Source organism: Zootoca vivipara, chromosome 17, assembly GCF_963506605.1.
Source record: "Zootoca vivipara chromosome 17, rZooViv1.1, whole genome shotgun sequence".
In the NCBI taxonomy this organism is placed as follows: Eukaryota; Metazoa; Chordata; class Lepidosauria; order Squamata; family Lacertidae; genus Zootoca; species Zootoca vivipara.
Genome location: NC_083292.1, coordinates 5,201,859 through 5,221,382, shown reverse-complemented (window position 1 = coordinate 5,221,382; position 19,524 = coordinate 5,201,859). Strand labels below are relative to the sequence as shown.

General features: G+C 45.6%; 1 protein-coding gene across 1 annotated transcript in view; it reads right to left on the bottom strand.

The window, feature by feature from the left end:
• Nucleotides 1-10,747, bottom strand: part of BCL7A (BAF chromatin remodeling complex subunit BCL7A) — a 30,453-nt gene extending 19,706 nt beyond the window's left edge. Inside the window, exons 1-2 of the mRNA XM_035098711.2 lie at nt 10,498-10,747; nt 1,643-1,724 (exon numbers count right to left, since the gene is read on the bottom strand). Coding sequence (XP_034954602.2) covers nt 1,643-1,724; nt 10,498-10,589 — 174 coding nt within the window. The 5' untranslated portion in view covers nt 10,590-10,747. The remainder of the gene's footprint in view (nt 1-1,642; nt 1,725-10,497) is intronic.
• Nucleotides 10,748-19,524: the final 8,777 nt, after the last annotated feature.

The following is a 19,524-nucleotide window of genomic DNA, read 5'->3' as shown; positions in this document are numbered from 1 at the left end:
GAGAGAATGAGAAGCCAGATGCTTGAAAGGGGGCAAAGAGAGGGGCAGGGCTCAGAGATGAGAGCATTAGGGTCAGGCAACACTCTGAAAAATTACAAGCAGATGGCCAGATGACAGCCTAATGCTACAGAAGGCACTGACTCCATGTTGGGGGGTTTTGCTCTTACCCACATTTGTGTATGTCTGTTGAGACAAACAGGTGAAAATGTTGCAGTCACACAAGCACCATAGCTATGCAATCAGTATTTTAGTAAGTACTGTAAATTGTAAAGACACAGCCTACAAAATGATTAAAGGATGCAATTTTCAACACTGCAATCTCTAAACGCCTCTGCGTAGACAGAATAGCAATAATGAAAAATGGAGGGTATCTTTCCAGGAAACCTTTGACTTTAAAATAAATTTTCCATGATGCTAATGTTAGTTGTATGTTAGGTAACAGTTCTAGAGATCACATAGCCAGTTTTTTTTAAAAAAAAATACATTAATAAAGTGGTATAATCACAGCAAACAGTCATTCTGATGCAAGCGTTCTAATTAAGCGCTGACAGTAGGCAATCCAATATTTTGCAAGTTTCTTTCCAACAGGAATTCTTTTTAGCTTCTGATATTTTAAAACACATTAGATAGAAGCCCAAAAGGAAGGGAAGGGTGTGCTCCCATTATTCCTATTTAGACACACGCACACTCAAGCCTGATCGGGAGGCTATGTGTTTTCTAGCTTTTTTTCACAACTTGGTCAATCTTCTTGTTTTCTGAAGATTATTATGCATTTCCTCCAGTTATATGCAAGGCCTATTGAAATCAGTGTTCGAAATTAACCCGTCACCAATAGTTTTTGCAACTCAAGAGCACCACCTAGCGACCCAGTTGAGATTTCCAGTAGCCTGAAATAAATCTCCACTGCAGAAGCGCTAGGGCAGCTGTTATCATCCCCTTTTTCTATGCTACTCCCCTGATGCCTTCTGATATGCGCAAGGGACTCCATTGTGGTACTGCTTTCATAAGTAAACAAACTGTAAAGTATTCATGTCATTTCCGCCCACCTCTCTTAATTGTGGCGTCAAATTAGGTAAAGGGACCCCTGACCATTAGGTCCAGTTGTGACCGACTCTAGGGTTGCGGCGCTCATCTCGCATTATTGGCCGAGGGAGCCGGCGTACAGCTTCCAGGTCATGTAGCCAGCATGACAAAGCTGCTTCTGGCGAACCAGAGAAGCACACGGAAACGCCGTTTACCTTCCCACTGTAGCGCTACCTATTTATCTATTTGCACTTTGATGTGCTTTCGAACTGCTAGGTCGGCAGGAGCTGGGACTGAGCAACAGGAGCTCACCCCATCGCAGGGATTGGAACCGCCGACCTTCTGATCGGCAAGCCCTAGGCTCTGTGGTTTAACACATAGCGCCGCCTGCGTCCCTTTTGGAGTCCAATTAAAAACTGCTATTAAACATGTGAAATTAACAATATGTCACTGAACTGTGTATTATATGTATTTCAAAAAAATAAATAGAAAGTGCTGCTGCATTTGGAGGAGGGGTAGCAACTAGCCATGCTGTTTTTGCACCTGTAAGCCAGGTTCCAGGACCCATTCGGCTCCTGGCTTTTATATCCCAGTTTCTAACACTGCTTGAAATACTTACATCATCTACTTTGGGCTCTGTTACTGGTACCCATTTGTAAATCCTGAGGGATGTGTCACCAACTGTCACCCATTTCTTCTCCCTACAAAAAGATAACACACATTAGTTTCAAAATAGCACATTAAACAGTGACATGGTAGTATATATTGTGGAAGGTCTGTAACAACCTATTGAAATTGGTTGTATGTTCTCTAGGGACCTGAGAACATACGGCGGAGTGTAGTTGTCTGCATTTAATACAGGAGACATGTTATCTTTTAAAACCAGCAGATACCTCTGCCATTTTGAGGCTTCTTGTTGGCACAGCCCAACAAGCAAAAGTGACAAAGCAAGAGAGAGAGAGAGAGATCTACCCATTCAGAGAGCACATGCACTGCACACAATGTTTTGGTCATGTAGTATGTCACAACAGCAGATAATATCTAATTTGAGGGGAAACATAACCGAAATCACGTTTTAAGTGTTTCTCAAAGTATAAAGGTATACCAACTAACTCCAAATTCCTAGAGACAGGAATACCACATGGCAGCGTATGTATGCCCTCCAATCCCCTCTGCAAAATCCAAGCAGCTGGTGGCAGCTGGAGAGTGTTTCTACAATGGGAGGCTGTCAGGCTTAGAAAGCAAAATTTTGGAAGGATACATAACACATGAAACTCAAATGCTAAACCAGAGCTTGCCAGTTCAGGCAAATGAGCAAGCCCTGGTTTGCCCCAAACCAGGTAATCACTTCACGTGAGGCACTCAAACCCAAAACTGCTCACTCTCCACTCAATCAATGCCAAACCACTGTTGTGTCATGTCTGAAGCACCCCATTAAATTCCCGTATGATATAGCACACATACATGTACAGTTAACTGGAACTCAACTGCTTGCAAGTCCCAGCAAGTATGAGTAACAAAAGCAGCTACACTGGAAGGGGATAAACAAGATTCCCTGGTGGGCCAGAAGTCTTAATTTGTAGAACAGAATGTGAGAGGTTTAGTGGAATTTTTAAAATAACAATGGAATAGAAAGAGGTCCAAATTATATTTTTATCATTTCTGTGATATTACAAAGCTTTTTTTTTGTTTTTAAATGAGACACTATGAAAATTAGCAGCAATCCCTCCATAGCTGTATTTCACCTACTCATTTCAGTAGCTATTCATCACAGAGAAAAAGATGAAAACCAAAACTATCTACAAACGGGGGCCATCCATATCATAAAAGTGTTGAGTGTCTTACAGCAGCATTTCTTACAATGGTGTTTCTGAAAACATGTATTTTATATATTATATTAACATTCTGATCCAACAGAGCCAGTCTCCATTCCGAAAGCTCAATGCTCTGAAATGTTTATCAGTGCTCTGAAATCCAATGCACTGACCTACAAGTGAAAGAAAGAAAATCACTAAAGTAGAACACACTCTAAATTTGAGTTCTAAACGTAATTTGTTATTTAACAAAATTTATAGACCGCTTAATCAAAAAAAGAGCTCTTCAGCAGTTAGCGTAAGGCTGCATGTCTTATGTAATTAAGCAATTAAGCCAGTGGGTGAATGAAACTATTGCTGTTCTCTTGAACACAAGACACCTGTGTAAGTGTTTCTAGTTATAAAAACAACATTTAAACTGAATCTTTTCCACAATGTATTAAGAGATGCTGCATTTGAAAACCAAAAGTTCAATATACCTGTTAGCATCTCAAAGCAGCCACAAACAGCATCTTCACTCGATCAACTGTAGAATACAGGAGGAAACCTATGTTAGTATTTTTTAAAATAAAAAAAATCTAGTGAAAGTTATCCCTGATATTTGAGAGTCTTCATTTAATAATGTTGATTTGACTTAACTTTATTTGGCCCAAGAGACACATTCCCTTGTGGGCAACAATCTGGGGGTCACCTGCCAGTGCAAGGGGGAGCTATTTTACCCATTGGCTAGTCTACACACTCACATATCCCTCTCAATCTTTCTTCCAGGTAAGCAGAGGACATTATCAGAGCTCCAGGGCACACTCCAGCCAGGCAAAAACACTCCAGAAGTGGGTGAAGCAGGGGCAGTGAAGGATGTGGCTAGGAAGAGTCACAAGGGCCCGACAGAGAGGCTTGGAGGGAGACATTTAGCCCCCAGGCTAGAGGTCCCCACCACCACCACTAATGTAGATAATCAAGAGCACTGAACTCAGGCCTACATACGGTATGTTGAAAAAAACTGTTAGCCAGGATTTAACAAGCTGCCTGAGATGTGCCCAGTAGACTAACATCTTCTTCTTTGAGTATCCCATGCCTCTCAGTACAAACCTTTTATGAAACTTCCTTAAGATTCAAAAGCTTTATTAAGAAATACAAGTCCAAAGTCCCCTTGAGCATGCACAGTTAACTGCACAGTTCTTTGGGTTTGGGCCAAGGGACAGAATGCTTGAAGAATCAGGGAACCTGAGGGAATAGAGATACTGGTAAGGATATGGAATAGAAACACTATGTCCCAGTACAGTCATACCTCGTAAGTCAAACAGAATCCATTCCGGAAGTCCGTTTGACTTCCGAAACATTCAACGTCCAAAGCGTGGCTTCTGATTGGCTGCAGGAAGCCGCGGAAGCCCCATTGGATGTTCGGCTTCTGAAAGAACATTCGAAAACTCCCGGTTTTCGATCGTTCGGGAGCTAAAACGCTTGACTCCCAAGGTGTTCGGGAGCCGAGGTATGACTGTACAGTATGTCCTATTCAGCCACTATGACAGCTTACAAATTTTAGCAAAAAGATAATGAGTTCCTCCAATTTAGCAATGCTGCTTCACTGACCTGTCCTTCAAAAAGCAGTATCTAATTGGAAACACTCTATTTTAATTACATAGTTCCCCATTCTACAAACATTTTGATATACCAAAATCTGCATGGGGTAGTATGCATGGAATAGGGCTTCCTCAGTGCAATATGGATTATAGATAATTTGTATGAATGATACTTATGCCTTCTGTAATCTTGAATAATATAGAAAAAGCAGGGAAAATCCAGCAGTTTCTTCGAGCAGGATTAGGATTCTACTTCACATAAGCTGCTATCTGATCTGTTTTACTATTTCCTATGACTACTTAAGATGAATATTTCTTCTTTTTACCTACCATCACCCTCAGCATTTTTAAATTAACACTTTTTAATATATATTTTTCCTCCCTGTAAGCATTTCACTTGGCAGTCATACTTCTGCTTCTTAGTTCATCTCGACCTTTCTCTATTGTGTTGTGAATGTGGCACAATGACATTTGTTTTCTTCCAGGGAAGCTGGAGGAAGCTGACTGGGGTTAGGGACTGCTAGTACACCTGTGGATGAAGATTTTTGGGGGTGCACTAGGATTAGGTATGCAGCAGTGCAAGCAGATCGGGTTGCACCTCTTTTGCAAAGAAACTGACCCCCATGGATCTGGTTAACTGCACCGCACCATTTCAGCAGACTAGCCCGATGATTTTTCACATCTTGGTCAAATTAAGCTTCTTTAAAATTGGGGCATGTTTTAATCTCGAGTTCAGTTATGCATAAAAAGTGACATACTTTTTTCGTTTAGCACATTACCTTAATATGGACCTAAGCAAAAGGTAGATTAATATAAAAATTCCTTCTACAAACTGGTTATGTACACAAGCCAAAGTAAATTAGATATGCCTACATATCACTCACATCAATATGATTAAGCACATTGTTAAACACAACTACTGTATATTCCTGCGTATAAGACTACTTTTTAACCCCGGAAAATCTTGGGGAAAAGTCAGGGCTCGTCTTATATGCCGGACCGTATTTCTTATACGGTGAGTACATCCCAAACTCTATATTTTAACTGGAAAATTAGGGGTCGTCTTATATGCCCAGTCGTCTTATACGCCAGAATATACTATATTTCTACTAGTAATAGGATCACCTGGTTTCTCTGGCCTGCACCACACATATAGGTCTCAAATAAAAAGGTGCACATAACACATACACATGAGAAATACTCAACAGACATTTACGTTGGCACTGAAATAAATCATTTTCATCATAGGTTGCCTTCAAGGCCCTATTTAACCTCATGCCTAAGATAAGACTTTGGAGCTTTCAAAGCTATAGAAGGCTGCACCACCGACACAGATGCACACCTTGAACAAGCAGAAATCCATGTGCTTCAGAAGGGGGGGGGGATTCTCTAATCATCAAGCCACAGACAATCAACACTATCAAACCACATGAATACTGAACAATAAACCTTTCTGTCTCAAGCACATGTTTGACTGGAGGCTGAAGAAACCAGTGTCAGTAGCCATGCTGATTGAGAAGGACTTGTCTGTTCTCAACAGTTAGGACCAAATGAATGCAGAGAGTGATCCATGCACCTGGACCATCAAAGGTAGCCAATGACTGCTAAAACTACTGGGTTTCCCAAGTTTGCCAGCATTCATTAATCACACTTGGTAATAGCAACGGAATAACTTTTTGTAGAACATTTTGCCTGCAACAACCTTCCAGTGAGAGATTATATGTACCGTATATGCCTGGTCTGTTTTGCTATTTTCCCCATGACTGCTTCAGGCGGGTTTTTCTTCTTCCAGCACCATTTCTCTCTCTCTCATTCTACATACATACACACACACACACACACACACACACACACACACATGCACAGAACTGTACTTTATTTTTTTTTTATTTATTTATTTATTTATTTATTTATTTATACCCCACCCATCTGGCTGAGTTTCCCCAGCCACTCTGGGCAGCTCCCAATCGAGTGTTAAAAACAATACAGCATTAAATATTAAAAACTTCCCTAAACAGGGCTGCCTTCAGATGTCTTTTAAAAATAGGATAGTTGCTTATTTCCTTGACATCTGATGAGAGGGTGTTCCACAAGGCGGGTGCCACTACCGAGAAGGCCCAACGTAATTTGGGAACTAGTGCCATACCACACAAAATGTTTTCAGCAATAGCAAGCTTGAAGTCTTCAATACAGTGCAGCACACAGAAGGCATGTAAAGACATTAAATTTCATGCCAACAATCTTTCATCTCAGAATACAGAAATATCCACCAACCCTTCACTGCACATTAGTAAAGGTTTGTACATTTCTTCCTGTTCTTGTTCCCCGATGGAAAAAAAGGGGGTGTCCCCTACGTTGTTCATCTGAAGAACGAGATCTGCATAAACTTGTGGCATGAACAATCCTTTTTATTGTTTGTTTGTTTGTTTGTTTGTACCCCGCCCATCCAGCTGGGTTTCCCCAGCCACTCTGGGCAGCTTCCAACAAAGATTAAAATACATTAAAATGTCACACATTAAAAACTTCTCTAAACAAGGCTGCCTTCAGGATCTGACTAGGTTTCCCACAGCAACTGGAAGGCTGCTATGTCTGGGTTGAAGTCTGCAAAATTTCTATGGCTTTTCCCCACCACTCTACTCTTGGAGGAATGAGCCAGTGTGATCACCTGTGCACAGTTGCTATGACAACAGAAGATGCTGGCAAAAAAGTTTCACTTGACTTATTTGTTAAACAAGAAGGTTCCAATTTCCTCTTCTCCACACTTTTGGCAAAGAATGACAAAAGGAAACAAGACGCACACTTGCCTTGAAAAAAAACAATTGGAGCATCAAGCACCCAGCTACAACGATGCTGATAAGGAGCATCTCCATCTCTCCCCGCATTATGTGAGGCTCCTAAAAGTGCATGCCAGCAAAGTGCATTTTCTTAAGCGCACAGCAAAAGCATTATTCCTAGAACTATGTACTATCATTAAGAACACAAGGCTGGCACTGTTTCGGCTTTTCAACACAATGGCTTGGATTTCTATTTTGAATTCCTCTTCTCAAGTCTGGATCAGAAAAGACACTTTTTAGCTATTTGCCCATTGCAATTTGAACTGGAATGCTCACAAACCTCACAGCTTTTAAAACTGCAATCATCCACTCTGGAAAGAAAAGAAGGATACTAACCAATTTTTCTGTATTCTGTTTGTTTATAATATATACCTATAAAAGAACTATTTTACCCAACACAAAATCCTTGAATCCAATGATTTCTGCTTTTTATGAGCTGTGCATTGGTATAACAAAAACTCAATCACATTGTTTTACAAAATAAGCCTATCTTGAATTACATTCATACTATGTTATCTGATCCAAAAATACCAAACTTCACACTGATTGCCTATTGTGCTTCAATAACCATTTCGCTGTATTGTTTAGCTGTGCGACAATGATTTCCACAATGAAAACTACACAAAAACCCCACAAAAGAATAAAATGCTAAAACGTTGTAAAGATTTAACAAAAGAGGCAAATTCTACCAAGGTTACAACCTTTAATTATATAATTTCAAACAAATTCAAGTAGCAATTACACCCTCCCTCTATAGCTCCACTCGGATTTTAGAATTAAACAATACAAGCTTGGAATCAATGTGATTTGTAGCAGAAAACTAAAAATCTTTCAAATACGTTCACTTGGTTGACCCATTTCCATTAAAATATCAGAACACATACGCATCCTAAACTTTACCTAGGATTTGAAGAATTCTCACTTTCAAGATTTCCCTCTGAAATGTGTGAAAAGGATTTAAAACAATCATTCACCCTTAAAGGTGCATGAGGATTTTGAATGAAAGATGGAAGTCCAAGTCACATCTGATGCCTGCCTATTCGCCATAATATACTACCCTTTCTGAATTAAAAATAAAACAAAAAAGGAAATACCCACAGATTACAATTCACAAAGCACATTATTATCTTTCTCACCAACCAAACAAAAGCGCAAGAGAGCCAAGCAGAAGCAATGCTCCACTTCAGGGAGTATCATAAAGAAGGTGCACAAGGATAAAAGGAGCTACAACAGCAAATGATCATTAGAGTGTGCAAAAAAGGGATTTGCCACCCCCCAGCAAAGTAGGAGACAGGTCACCAAGAGGATACTGTATTGGGAAGGTGCTGCCATGCACATTCTAAGAAATATGTTGTGCAAATAGCCACAGAAAGCAGTAACATGCACACTGAACAAAGTGGTGGTAAAGAGTGTCTTTAAAATTCATGGTAGGGAGAAGCGCTCACGAGATACCTGCAGGGGCTACAGCACAGTCATAGGCCCCAGATTCAGTCTCTATCCAGTTAAAAGGATCTGCACTACAGGGGGAAAACCTCTGCCAAAGACACTGAAGGGCCTGTCCTGGGCTAGATATATAAAAAACCGAATGACTGGTCTAAGAATGCTTCAAATCTAGGTCAAGGGACAGTTGGGAGGAGAAGAGGTCATGTTGGGTTCAAAGAGGAAAGAAGAGTTTGGAGAGAGAAATCTGCCTGCTGTCAGATTCAGCCGAACAGGATGTGGAATGGTGAGAACTTGGGGAAATATACAGGGAGGACAAGAAGAAAGTTGACAGGAAGAAGATGCCTGCATGGAGGCCAACCAAGGAATCCACCCCAACGCATTTGCCAAATGGCTAAAGGGGCAAGGGAGAGAAGAGAGGCAGGTGGAAGGAAATACAGTACATAAGACCAAGCAAGAGGCTTAAGAAGATCTAACAGTGAAAAATTGGGGGGGGGACACAAGACATGGGTAAAGAAAACCTTAAAATAATTACAATGGAGGAAATTAGGAAGAGGAAAGACCCAGGTATCTGTAAAAGAAAAGGCACCCAAAATGCACTAAGATATGATACAGAGGGAAAGGGATAGCTCAGTCCATAGAGAATGAGACTCTTAAACACAGGGCTGTGGGTTCAAGAACTCCACATTTGGCAAAAGATTCCTGCATTGCAGGGGGTTGGACTAGATGACCCTCATGGTCTACTTTGCCATTCTATGATTCTATGAAGTTAATCAAGCAGCTGAAGGTGGGGTTGCTAAGCAAAAACCATCAAAGGGTAAGGGGTGGGACACAAACCCAAAGGATTGGGGGGCGGGGGTAGAAGGACAAAGAAATATATGCGTAAGAAACTGAAGTCAGAAAAAGAGCCCCCCAAAAAAGAAAAAAGGAGGTGCCTGGGGGACTTCTAGCTGACCGTAAGGGGAAGAGAACAACAAAGGAGAGCATATGCAAGGGGTTATGAGCAAGATGAGGAAAAGCTACCATAGTGAGAAAGCGGTGGTGAAAAACTCAAGTGACTGGGTGGGTGGGTTAGTTTGGTGTGAGCATCCAGTGGTGGGGTGGGGGGCAAACAAGGTGAAAGAGAAGTAAGTATGTAAGGCTGCCTTGGGGGGAGTCTCAGTAGCCAACTCTGGGGGCTCTATAGAAAGAAGACAACCAATAAAGAGCACAGCACCAAGAGGCGAAGGGAGAAAAGCCCTCAGGATGTGGGGACGCTGCTGCGGTGTGTGCTTAACTTATGTGCAAGAGGGGGGAAGCCTCCCAAGAGGACGGAGGTGGGAGGAGCCCCCAAGCTGCCTTGGGGGGAATAGATGGGGTGGGAGAGGGAGAGAGAGGAAGGCGACTCAGGAGGGATAGCACTCAGGGGTCTGTACTAGGAACTGGGTAGGGGGGAGCCTGGGGGTTCAACAATGAGCGGGCGGAGGGGCTAAAAGGAGAAAGCCCTGAAGGGTATCTGGTGGGAAATGAGTGAGGGGAGAGATAGAAGACATGGAGGGGGGGTTGGGGGGGAGAAAATATGAGTAGGCCACATGGGTGGGTGTGGGTGTTTTCACAATGGGACTCCCACCCACCTACTCGGAGGCAAGGAGAAATGTTGGCCTGTCTGGGAAAGGAGGGAGGAGGGCGCCGACACCCCCGCGCCGCCCCTCTTTTTTTATCCCCTTTCTCCTTCTCTCACTCCACACACACCCCTTAAAAATAAATAAATCTCGACACAAAAACAAAGCCTCCTCCTTCTCCTCCCTGCGGCTCAGCCTCGCTCACCATTTGCGCACTTTCTCGATGGCCGCCATCACCCGCTTGATATCATCCTTGGCGCGGCTGCGGGTCTCGGCCCGCACCGACCGGCCCGACATGCTGCCGCTGCCGCCGCCGCCGCCGCGAGGGAGAGCCCGGACTCCGGCTGGCTGACGCGCTCCCTCCCGCGCTCGCTCCCTCTCGCACTGCTGGGCCCGCACCGGCAGAGGCAGAGGCTGGGAGCGGGAGGAGGAGGCGGAGGCGGAGGCAGGTCCGTCCTCGCTCGGCTCGCTCCGCGGCAGCGCCCCCGCACGCACGCACGCACGACGGAGGATCCTTCGCTGGCTCCGCCCCGGAGGGAGGGAGGGAGGAGGCGAGGCGAACGGGGCATTGCGCAGGCGCTAGTTCGGCGGATGCTCGCCCGCGCGCGCTTAACTCCACCCCCAAGGCGAGGTGGGCGGGAACGCGGCTGTGGAGTGGGGAGGGGCGTTCCGGCGCTTTTGTCCTCTGAGGGAAGCGGCGCTGCGCCGCAGTCTGCTGTGAGGCAAGCGCTCTTGCCCGGACGCGGCGATGCCTGCGCTTTCCTCCAAAACACTTTAGCAGGCAGAGGCAAACTCGGCCCTCCAGATGTTTTGCGACTACAACTCCCATCATCCCTGGACCCTGACCACTGGGTCCTGTTAGCTAAGGATGATGGGAGTTGTAGTCCCAAAACATCTGGAGGGCCGAGTTTGCCTCCCGCCCCCAACCCCTTTTGTGTCCCGCCTGGCTTTTTCCAGTTGGACAAGTTTACCTCAGAATTTATTTCCTTCATAAAATTTATACGCATCTCGATTGTTTTTTATGTGGTGCCTGTTTCACTTTTAAATCCATCTTGCATTGTCCCTGTATCCCAGGCATGTCCAACAGGTGGATCGTGATCTACCGGTAGAACACTGGACGTCTGCGGTAGATCACTGGTAGATCATTGGCTCCCCCCAAAGAAGCTGAACTGTGGCTCCACTAAAAAAAAAGCTCAACATTTTCCTCCCTGAAAAAACTCAACAACCTTGGCTTGAACCCCCCCCCCAAAAAATGGGCCTTCTTCCTAAAAAAGCTCAACAGCTTTTGACCTGAACCCAAAAAAGGGGGTAGATTACTGCCAGTTTTTAACACTGTGAGTAGATCGCAGTCTCTTGGGAGTTAGCCACCCCTGCTGTATCCTATTGAATTTTTTATTTTTCACTCGCGGTTTCTTGCTTTATACATCATCGCCTTTAGATTGTTGTATGGAAGGCAGCTAATGAATGAACTGAAATAATGCATAGATCTGGGATATTTGTGCTGTATAGAAACCGCTTGTCGAGTCAGTTTAATAAGTATGCAGATTAACTGTGCCCTTTGAGGCAGGGGCGTAGCCAGGATCAAAACTAGGGGGGGGGCAAGCCGTGGTCGTTCAGGGGAGGGGCCAAGGCACGGGAGGGGAGGGGCCACAAAGTGGGAACGTGGGCGGGGCTACAGGGCCAGCGGGCCCGACGACATTGTGGCACCTTGTGCTTCTGGGGCTGGCAGCGTTGGCGGCTACCCTGCTTGGCTGGAGAGGACAGGAGGGTCGGGCAGGCGAGAGGAGGTGGCAGGGCAGGCGAGGGCGAGGCAAGGCGTAGATACCTGCGCTAGCCATGCCGTTCAGCTGCCAGCCCCTGGCTGGTCTCCCGAGGGAATGAGCGGCCAGATGCCCCTACCCCAGCCAGGCTAAGGAAGGCATACGACTGACCGGGGCGCTGAGCAACGCATGCATCCGCTGGGCGCAGCCGAGGTCCCCCCCCCTTCCTCCACTGAGGGAGGGAGGCAGGGAGGACGCCCTGATCCCCTCGCTCCCCATGCCTGCCCTCCGCTCCAGCCACTTACTCAGGCGCCACAGCTGCTCCTGCCCTGCAACCACGGGTGGGGTGGGGGAAGAGTGGGAGAAATGGCTGAAGCACATGGGACCATAGCTGCCAAGTCTCGATTAAAAAAAATACGCATGGGCTTCTGTAATCCGTGATGTCCCGCTAAAATAGGGACACTTCTTGGAGGATCTGATATATGCTGCGAAGACAGATGGAAATAATTCATTCAGCAACCCTTATCTTCCTTCAGCACACCTTTAACTCCTTTATCACTCCCTACCTATACAACTCCTTCTCCTACTACTGTTGGCAGTGATCGTCTTTATGTTTTTAGCAATATGCTCCTAAAATGTTATGTAATTTTCCCATCCCTTATTGTCTGCTTGCATTTCTTTTGCCAAATTCCTTTTCCTTTCTGTTCTCGCATGGACAAAACTTCCATTTTTAGGAAACCTTATTGCCTCTAATAGCTTCCTTTACTCTGCTTGTATACTGGCATATTCTTGGCCTTGGTGGTGCCATTTCTGATCTGCAGTATGCATGCCAGTTCTAATTTTGTGTTTTTAAACAACTCCCAAGCATTTCAGAGAGATTTGACCCCCTTGGCTTTGCCTATTAACTTCCTTTTTATCAGTCCCTTCATTTTGGGGTGGTTTTCTTTTTTGAAGTCAAATGTGACCATGTTGAGTTTTCTTAGCAATTTGCATGTACTGTATATTTAACATAATAGCTTTATGGCCCAAAATATTTATCTCCTAGCTAGATTCACCTTCAAACTGGAGCCTGGCTGATGAAAATGTGATACTTGTTAGAAGTACGCCTTGCAATAGTGGTGGTGTTGGGAGGGTGGGCAAGATTCTATAGTCCTGAAACATGCATTTTAGAATTGGGTGCACACAAATGATTGTGGTGGACCCACACTACCATTAGTTTGTCCTTATTTGAAATGATTATTAGTATTTTTTTAGCATGGTCTACCATGTCCTAAGGGACCCAGGTGGTGCTGTGGGTTAAACCACAGAGTCTAGGGCTTGCTGATCAGAAGGTCGGTGGTTCGAATCCCTGCAACAGGGTGAGCTCCTGTTGTTCGGTCCCAGCTCCTGCCCACCTAGCAGTTCGAAAGCACATCAAAGTGCAAGTAGATAAATAGGGACCACTCTGGTGGGAAGGTAAATGGCTTTTCCGTGCGCTGCTCTGGTTCGCCAGAAGCAGCTTTGTCATGCTGGCCATATGACCCGGAAGCTATCTGCGGACAAACGCCGGCTCCCTCGGCCTATAGAGCAAGATGAGCGCCGCAACCCCAGAGTCGGACACGACTGGACCTGATGGTCAGGGGCCCCTTTACCTTTACCATGTCCTAAGATCTGTCCTTGGATGGTGTGGGATTCACTGCAGCTTGTGCTTCTCCCGCATTATTCAGATAATGTTGGGAATATCTGGGCCACATGGGCAGAGCTCATAATAAAAACCAGTGTGGTATAGTGGTTGGAGTGCTAATCTAGAACCTTGGAGACTAGAGTTCAAATCCCCAATCAGCCATGAAGCTCACTGGGCGACCTTGGGCCAGTCATTCAGCTTAACCTACCCCATAGGGTTATTGTTTTGTTTTGTTTTGTTTTGTTTTGTTTTGTTTTGTTTTGTTTTGTTTTGTTTTGTTTTGTTTTGTTTTGTTTTGTTTTGTTTTGAAAGGGTCAAGTAGCAGGTGTTGAGGAACGGTCTGTATCTGAGAGCATGGAGAACTGTTTCCAGTTAGGGTAAACAGATATTAGATTAGATTTGGGATGTCAGAGAATACCAGGTTTTGCTGCGAAACCAGTCATTAGACCAGTGCAAACAGGCCACAGACATGCAGTTTAGTTCTTTAGATCTACAACTCTTTCTGGGGGTTGGTTCGACCATTGTACTTAGGAGGTCAACTGAGGGCTTGCTCTCTTTTATTGATTGATTGATTGATTGATTGATTGCTTTAACGGTGCAAAGCTGCTTGGAGCAGCTTTAAGGCATCGTGCCTTAAGTAAAAACACTTTGAAAATTCTGCAGGAAGTGTGTAACTGTTACATAGCTGCCAAGCAGCGGGCGCCCAGGAGAAGGCCGCAATTCGGCCTCTTTCTGTGGCGGCGACGCGTGGGGGGACCGGCTGGCCCCTCCCACGGCCGCCGCTTCGGCGGAGCGCTCCGCTGATCCCAGCTGGGCAGTGGGCGCCCAGGAGAAGGCTGCGATTCGGCCTCTGTCTGTGGCGGCGGCGCCACAACAGGCCGAATCGCGGCCTTCTCCTGGGCGCCCGCTGCCCAGCTGGGCTCAGCGGAGCGCCCTTGAGGAAGTGGCGGCCGAGGGAGGGCCAGCCGCCCCCCCGTGCCGCCACCGCCGAAACAAGCTTCTCCCGGGCGCCCGCTGCCCAGCTGGGCTCAGCAGAGCGCCCACTGCTAAAGGGAGGGAAGGCCGCGGCCCCGCCACTCCTCTAGTGCCCGTTTACTGAACGGGCTGAATGACACTAGTGTTATCTATAATATGGATCAGGCTTGGCTTCTAACTGCCTCAACCGTTCCTCATAAGGCTTGGTTTCCAGGCCCTTCATCATCCTGGTCACCCTCCTCTGCTCACTTTCCAGCTGCTCAACATCTTTCTTCAACTAGCCTGCGCTGACTGGCAGCAGCTCTCCAGGATTTTTTTGGGGGGGGCGACGACATTCCCAGCCCCCAGGACAGAAGACCTGCATGCCAAGCAGATGGTCCAATCCTGTGCTATGGAGATGCCTAGCCTGCCTTGAAGGATGTGGGGGTGGTCTCCCTTTGGGAATGGGGCTGCAGGAAGAAGGATGTGAAATGAAGATGCAGCCCAGCTGCAGGCGCAACAGCAGAGTTTTGCTGCTTAGCAGAGATTTGGGGAAGCTGCTACCGTTCTTCACTGTGATAAGATTACACACTGAGTACTCATTTCCCGTTTACTGTGTAAGCAAGTCAGCCAGGCCATAGCATGAGTACCTGCCAGCCATCTCATCCTAAGTCACCTCCTACGCAGCATCAGGCAGGTGAAGTCACTAACATCCAGGGGGGGGGGCTAAGGCAAATTCTGGGACTCCAGAATCCACAGATACCTGCACAGTCTCTAGCTCAAGTGTGGGGAGCCTCTGGCCCTCCAGATGTTGCTGAACTCCTGCTTGCTGGAGTTGACAGGAGTTGCAATCGAGCAAAAGCTGGGGTGGCCAAAGGTTCCCCACACCTCACCAGTGGAAAAGGATTCTGCATATGCTCAGGAACACATTTCTCCTGCGGTCTTTGAAAGGCTACACCCCCCTTGGAGGTCAAGGATTTCTGTGCATGCTCCAGGACACTCAGCCAAGTTGCCAGAATTTTTGTCAGTCAAAAGGTAGCTGCTGCACTCTTTAGACACAACTTCTGCTGAAATTGCTGATAAATTTGCCCTGGATTCCTCGCGCAGGGTTCTTAACCTCAGTTCTCTCCCACAAGAGACGAACCAGAATGCTGTACGATTATTGAAACCTTTTAATATGTTATTTTATTCTATTATTTCTCAGCAATTTTACACACATATATAGATATTCGACTGTGTTCACCCCAAATGGCTGTGGTGTAACTTTTACAGAGATGCTACCTCTGTTTGTCTTTGTTTTATTTCTGAAATGCAGTTTTTTACTTTTTGTGTTTGATGTACTTCACCTGTGTGGGCTTTTAGCTGCAATAAAGAATCTATCTAAGGATGGGGAAGAGTCAGCTCTACGTTTCCATCGTAAACCTTTTGCTAAATAGTTTCCCTCCCTTTTTCCTTTTGTTTGTTTGTTTGCACGCACACTTCTGTTTAATGTTATCTATTGTTATAAGGGGCAGGGTAAGAGGAATTTGCCCCCATGCATTACGAGACTACCAATGTACAGAGAGGGGACAGTTTAGCCAGAGAGAAGCCATTTTCTTGACTTCATGGTTCAAAAGTCAAGAGAAGCCTATTCTGCCGTATCAAGGTAAATTAATCCCCTGCTGACCCAGACAGTTCCTCCAGACCTCTTGGAAAACACACGCACCCTTTTACATAACCCATTGCTAAATCCTGTCTCACACCCACATGGAAACTTGCATAATCGCACCTCCAGCCAGATAACCAAAAACGATAACGATCACCCATTCTCGGAACTTCCACCCTCCCAAATCCCCGCCTGAGGTGCCCTCCCTTGTACTTTTCATGACCCAGATTCAGCTGAACCATGGACCTTTTTAAGATATATATATTTATCCCTAATAAACTATTCCGTTGTTCCTTTAGTAATGTTATGGTGTCCTCTATCATGTTACCCGATGCATCTCCCTATTCTCTACTCTGTATGAAACTGTATCTATTTACGAAACCGCAATAATATAACCTTGCACTGATACCTTGAACCTTTCTATCAAATTGTACCTGTTTAAAAAATCCTGCCATCCTGAAGAATTAATTGTTTGACTCTACTATTTGCAAAGGTTTCCACTTATGCACCCTTCTAAGCTTTTAGTTCGTTGTCCTTGATAAAATGTTATAAGCTGTCAAACATCGCTCTGAACTGTGAACGTTTTACCGCTGTTAGAATTGTATCCTCTCTGTGTATTATTAGTTACTGTATAATATCTTCTTCTTCTTTAACTTTAAGTGTAGTCTTTTCTCTCTATTGCAAACGTTGAATATTTGTATAAACTTTGTTGCAAGTTAATAGGCACCTCTGTGGCACAACATATTTTACGGACTGTTTCCACTTCTTCTTGATACCACACTGCCACCTAGCCAGTCTAAAAGAGCACGACTCAAATACACACTTTCAGTGAGAACAACAATTTTATTTGATAAACAGGTGTTATCAACAATCTTCCCACATCCGCAGAGTCTTCCTGTCAAACAATAAGGAGACATGCATAATCATTACCTGGACTATCACCATGATATCTTACATCAAGAATTCCATCAACCCCTTTGTCCTCTCGCGATTACCCCCTCCCAGAACCCATTTCCCCACCTTTTATGCAATTCTGTACTATTGGAAATGAAACCTATAAATTTGTGAAGCTTCCTTTGTTCGGGGTCCCTTCACTTCAACTTGCTTGTGTGGACGGATCGCTATTGCAATAGCTTTATTATTTAATTAATAAAGTACCTTGCTTCGTACGTCCTGGTTTGGCCTCTGTTATTTGGTAGGCAGGAGACGCTCAAACTTCGTCTGCCTGCCAGGATACCTGGACTCTTCCTGGGTCAAGGATCCACTTAATTCTAGGACCGTGTAGCTCTGCAAATTTTTACAACAGTTTGGCGACCACTTCGGGGACCCAGTTTTGCCTTGAGCTCCGGGTTCACTGAGGAAGGGGAGCCCAGCGCGCCCTTGCCTCTTTTGCAGGGGGGTAAACCAACCTCAGGACCCGAGGCGCTTGGTAGTAATTGAGAGTCCAAGCGGGACCCCCAGGACGAAGCAACGTTTAAAGGGACAAGGCTGTTTTTTCTTCAGGAACCAGTGGGAAGCTGGAGACAACGGGATTCGACTGAAAGGATCGGTCGTGAGTATTAAAAGGGGACACGCGGTGGGCTGATTACTGCAGCAACTAAAATTCTAAAACTTCACTCTTCACTGTTCTCTCCTTTTCTGTTTCTTATCTTGGGCTCTAGTTGCAGCTAAGCTGTAAAGGCATAAGGGATAAAGAAGAATTAGAGCCTTTGGGATCCGTCCTTTCGTTAAACGAAATACCCAGAAGGACGGACCCAGCTCGCTCCTGCCAATCTGCGCAGGAGTTCTGAGCAATCTACCCAACCTTTTTTCCGTATTCCTCTGCTCTTAATCTTCGGGTGAAGCCGCCCCTAGACACCCCCGATCCCCACCGGGAAGTGACGGGGTTGTTCTAGATCGCAAGGTCACCCGTTCTTTTCAAAAAACCTTCCTTCCAAGGCTAACCACCCGGCATTGCGTGGGCAAGCGTCCAGGGCAGGTAGTCTTTCTATTAGATTGTAAGAGGCAGGAAAGTTGCTGCAGGACCCTAGGCAATTGATGACCAGAAGGGGGTCCTTAGGTATCTAGCTGCACCAGGCCGCCTAGTAGTTAGTGCACGCGAACGGCAGGCAGGAACACCACAAGGACGTGGGGGTGAGTCATAGACTCGGGAAGTTAAGAGTGTCCAGGAACAGGGTCGGGGACCCAGAACTGCAGTATAAAGAGCCAGAATAAACATGGGTGCGCATAATTCAAAGGAATTCCTGTCCCAGACTCCCAGCCGTGGCAAAGCTCAATGGAAGCTTCGCCAAAGTGGGGACTCTGAGGATGAAAGCCCATTACAATTCATATTCGAACATTGGCATGAATTACCTGGGGTGGAAAAACTTGACAAAAATCGGCTAAAAAGACTCTGTCAGAAAGACTGGATCCGCGTCACTGCGGACCATCCAGAGGGGGAAAAATGGATCCCGAGAGGTTCCCTTAATGCCCAGCGAATCTCTGCACTAAGAATAACACTGGAAGACCAATACCCCTTGCAAATTCGATATCTCAACTTATTTGAAAAGGCAAAAATCCTTCTTAAAGGGACTGAAGGTCCAACAGCCCCACAAATGCCAGTAATAACGGAAAGGAGTTCAAGACCCCCACCGTACCAGGAAACAATTATAGAAGAGCCGGTAGACCAGCTCTGCAGCCCTGCCGAAGCCCCGGCACCATCTCCTTCTAACGCAAACAGACAACGGGAGGCTGAGGTCCAAGACTCCCGGAGTGCAGTGGAGGGCGGATCTGTAACTCCTGCCATGCCTAGTCTAAGTCCAGCACCTCAGGGCAACCTCGAAGCCCGAATTCCTGCTGAAGTACCCCCCCAGCTAAGTCCTGTTGCTAGCAGAACTCGTAGTCGTGACCCAGAAACCAATTTAGTGGAGCAACTAGTGACAGTTTTATCGGAATTAAAGGGATCGTCCACAAAGGAAAGAGACCCCATAGAAAAGGAACCAGAGGCTACCGAGAAAACCCAGGGACAATATCCCTTAAGGTCAGTCCCAGTTTCAGATGGGACGAACTTCGTCTATTCCCATGTTCCCTTTTTAACCTCAGACCTACTGAATTGGGCTCAGCAGATGTCGACCTTAAAAGACAATCCTGACATGTGCTATCGTAAAATTGCCATTATTTTTTCTACTCATAATCCCTCCTGGGCAGACGTACACATGCTTCTGAATGGTC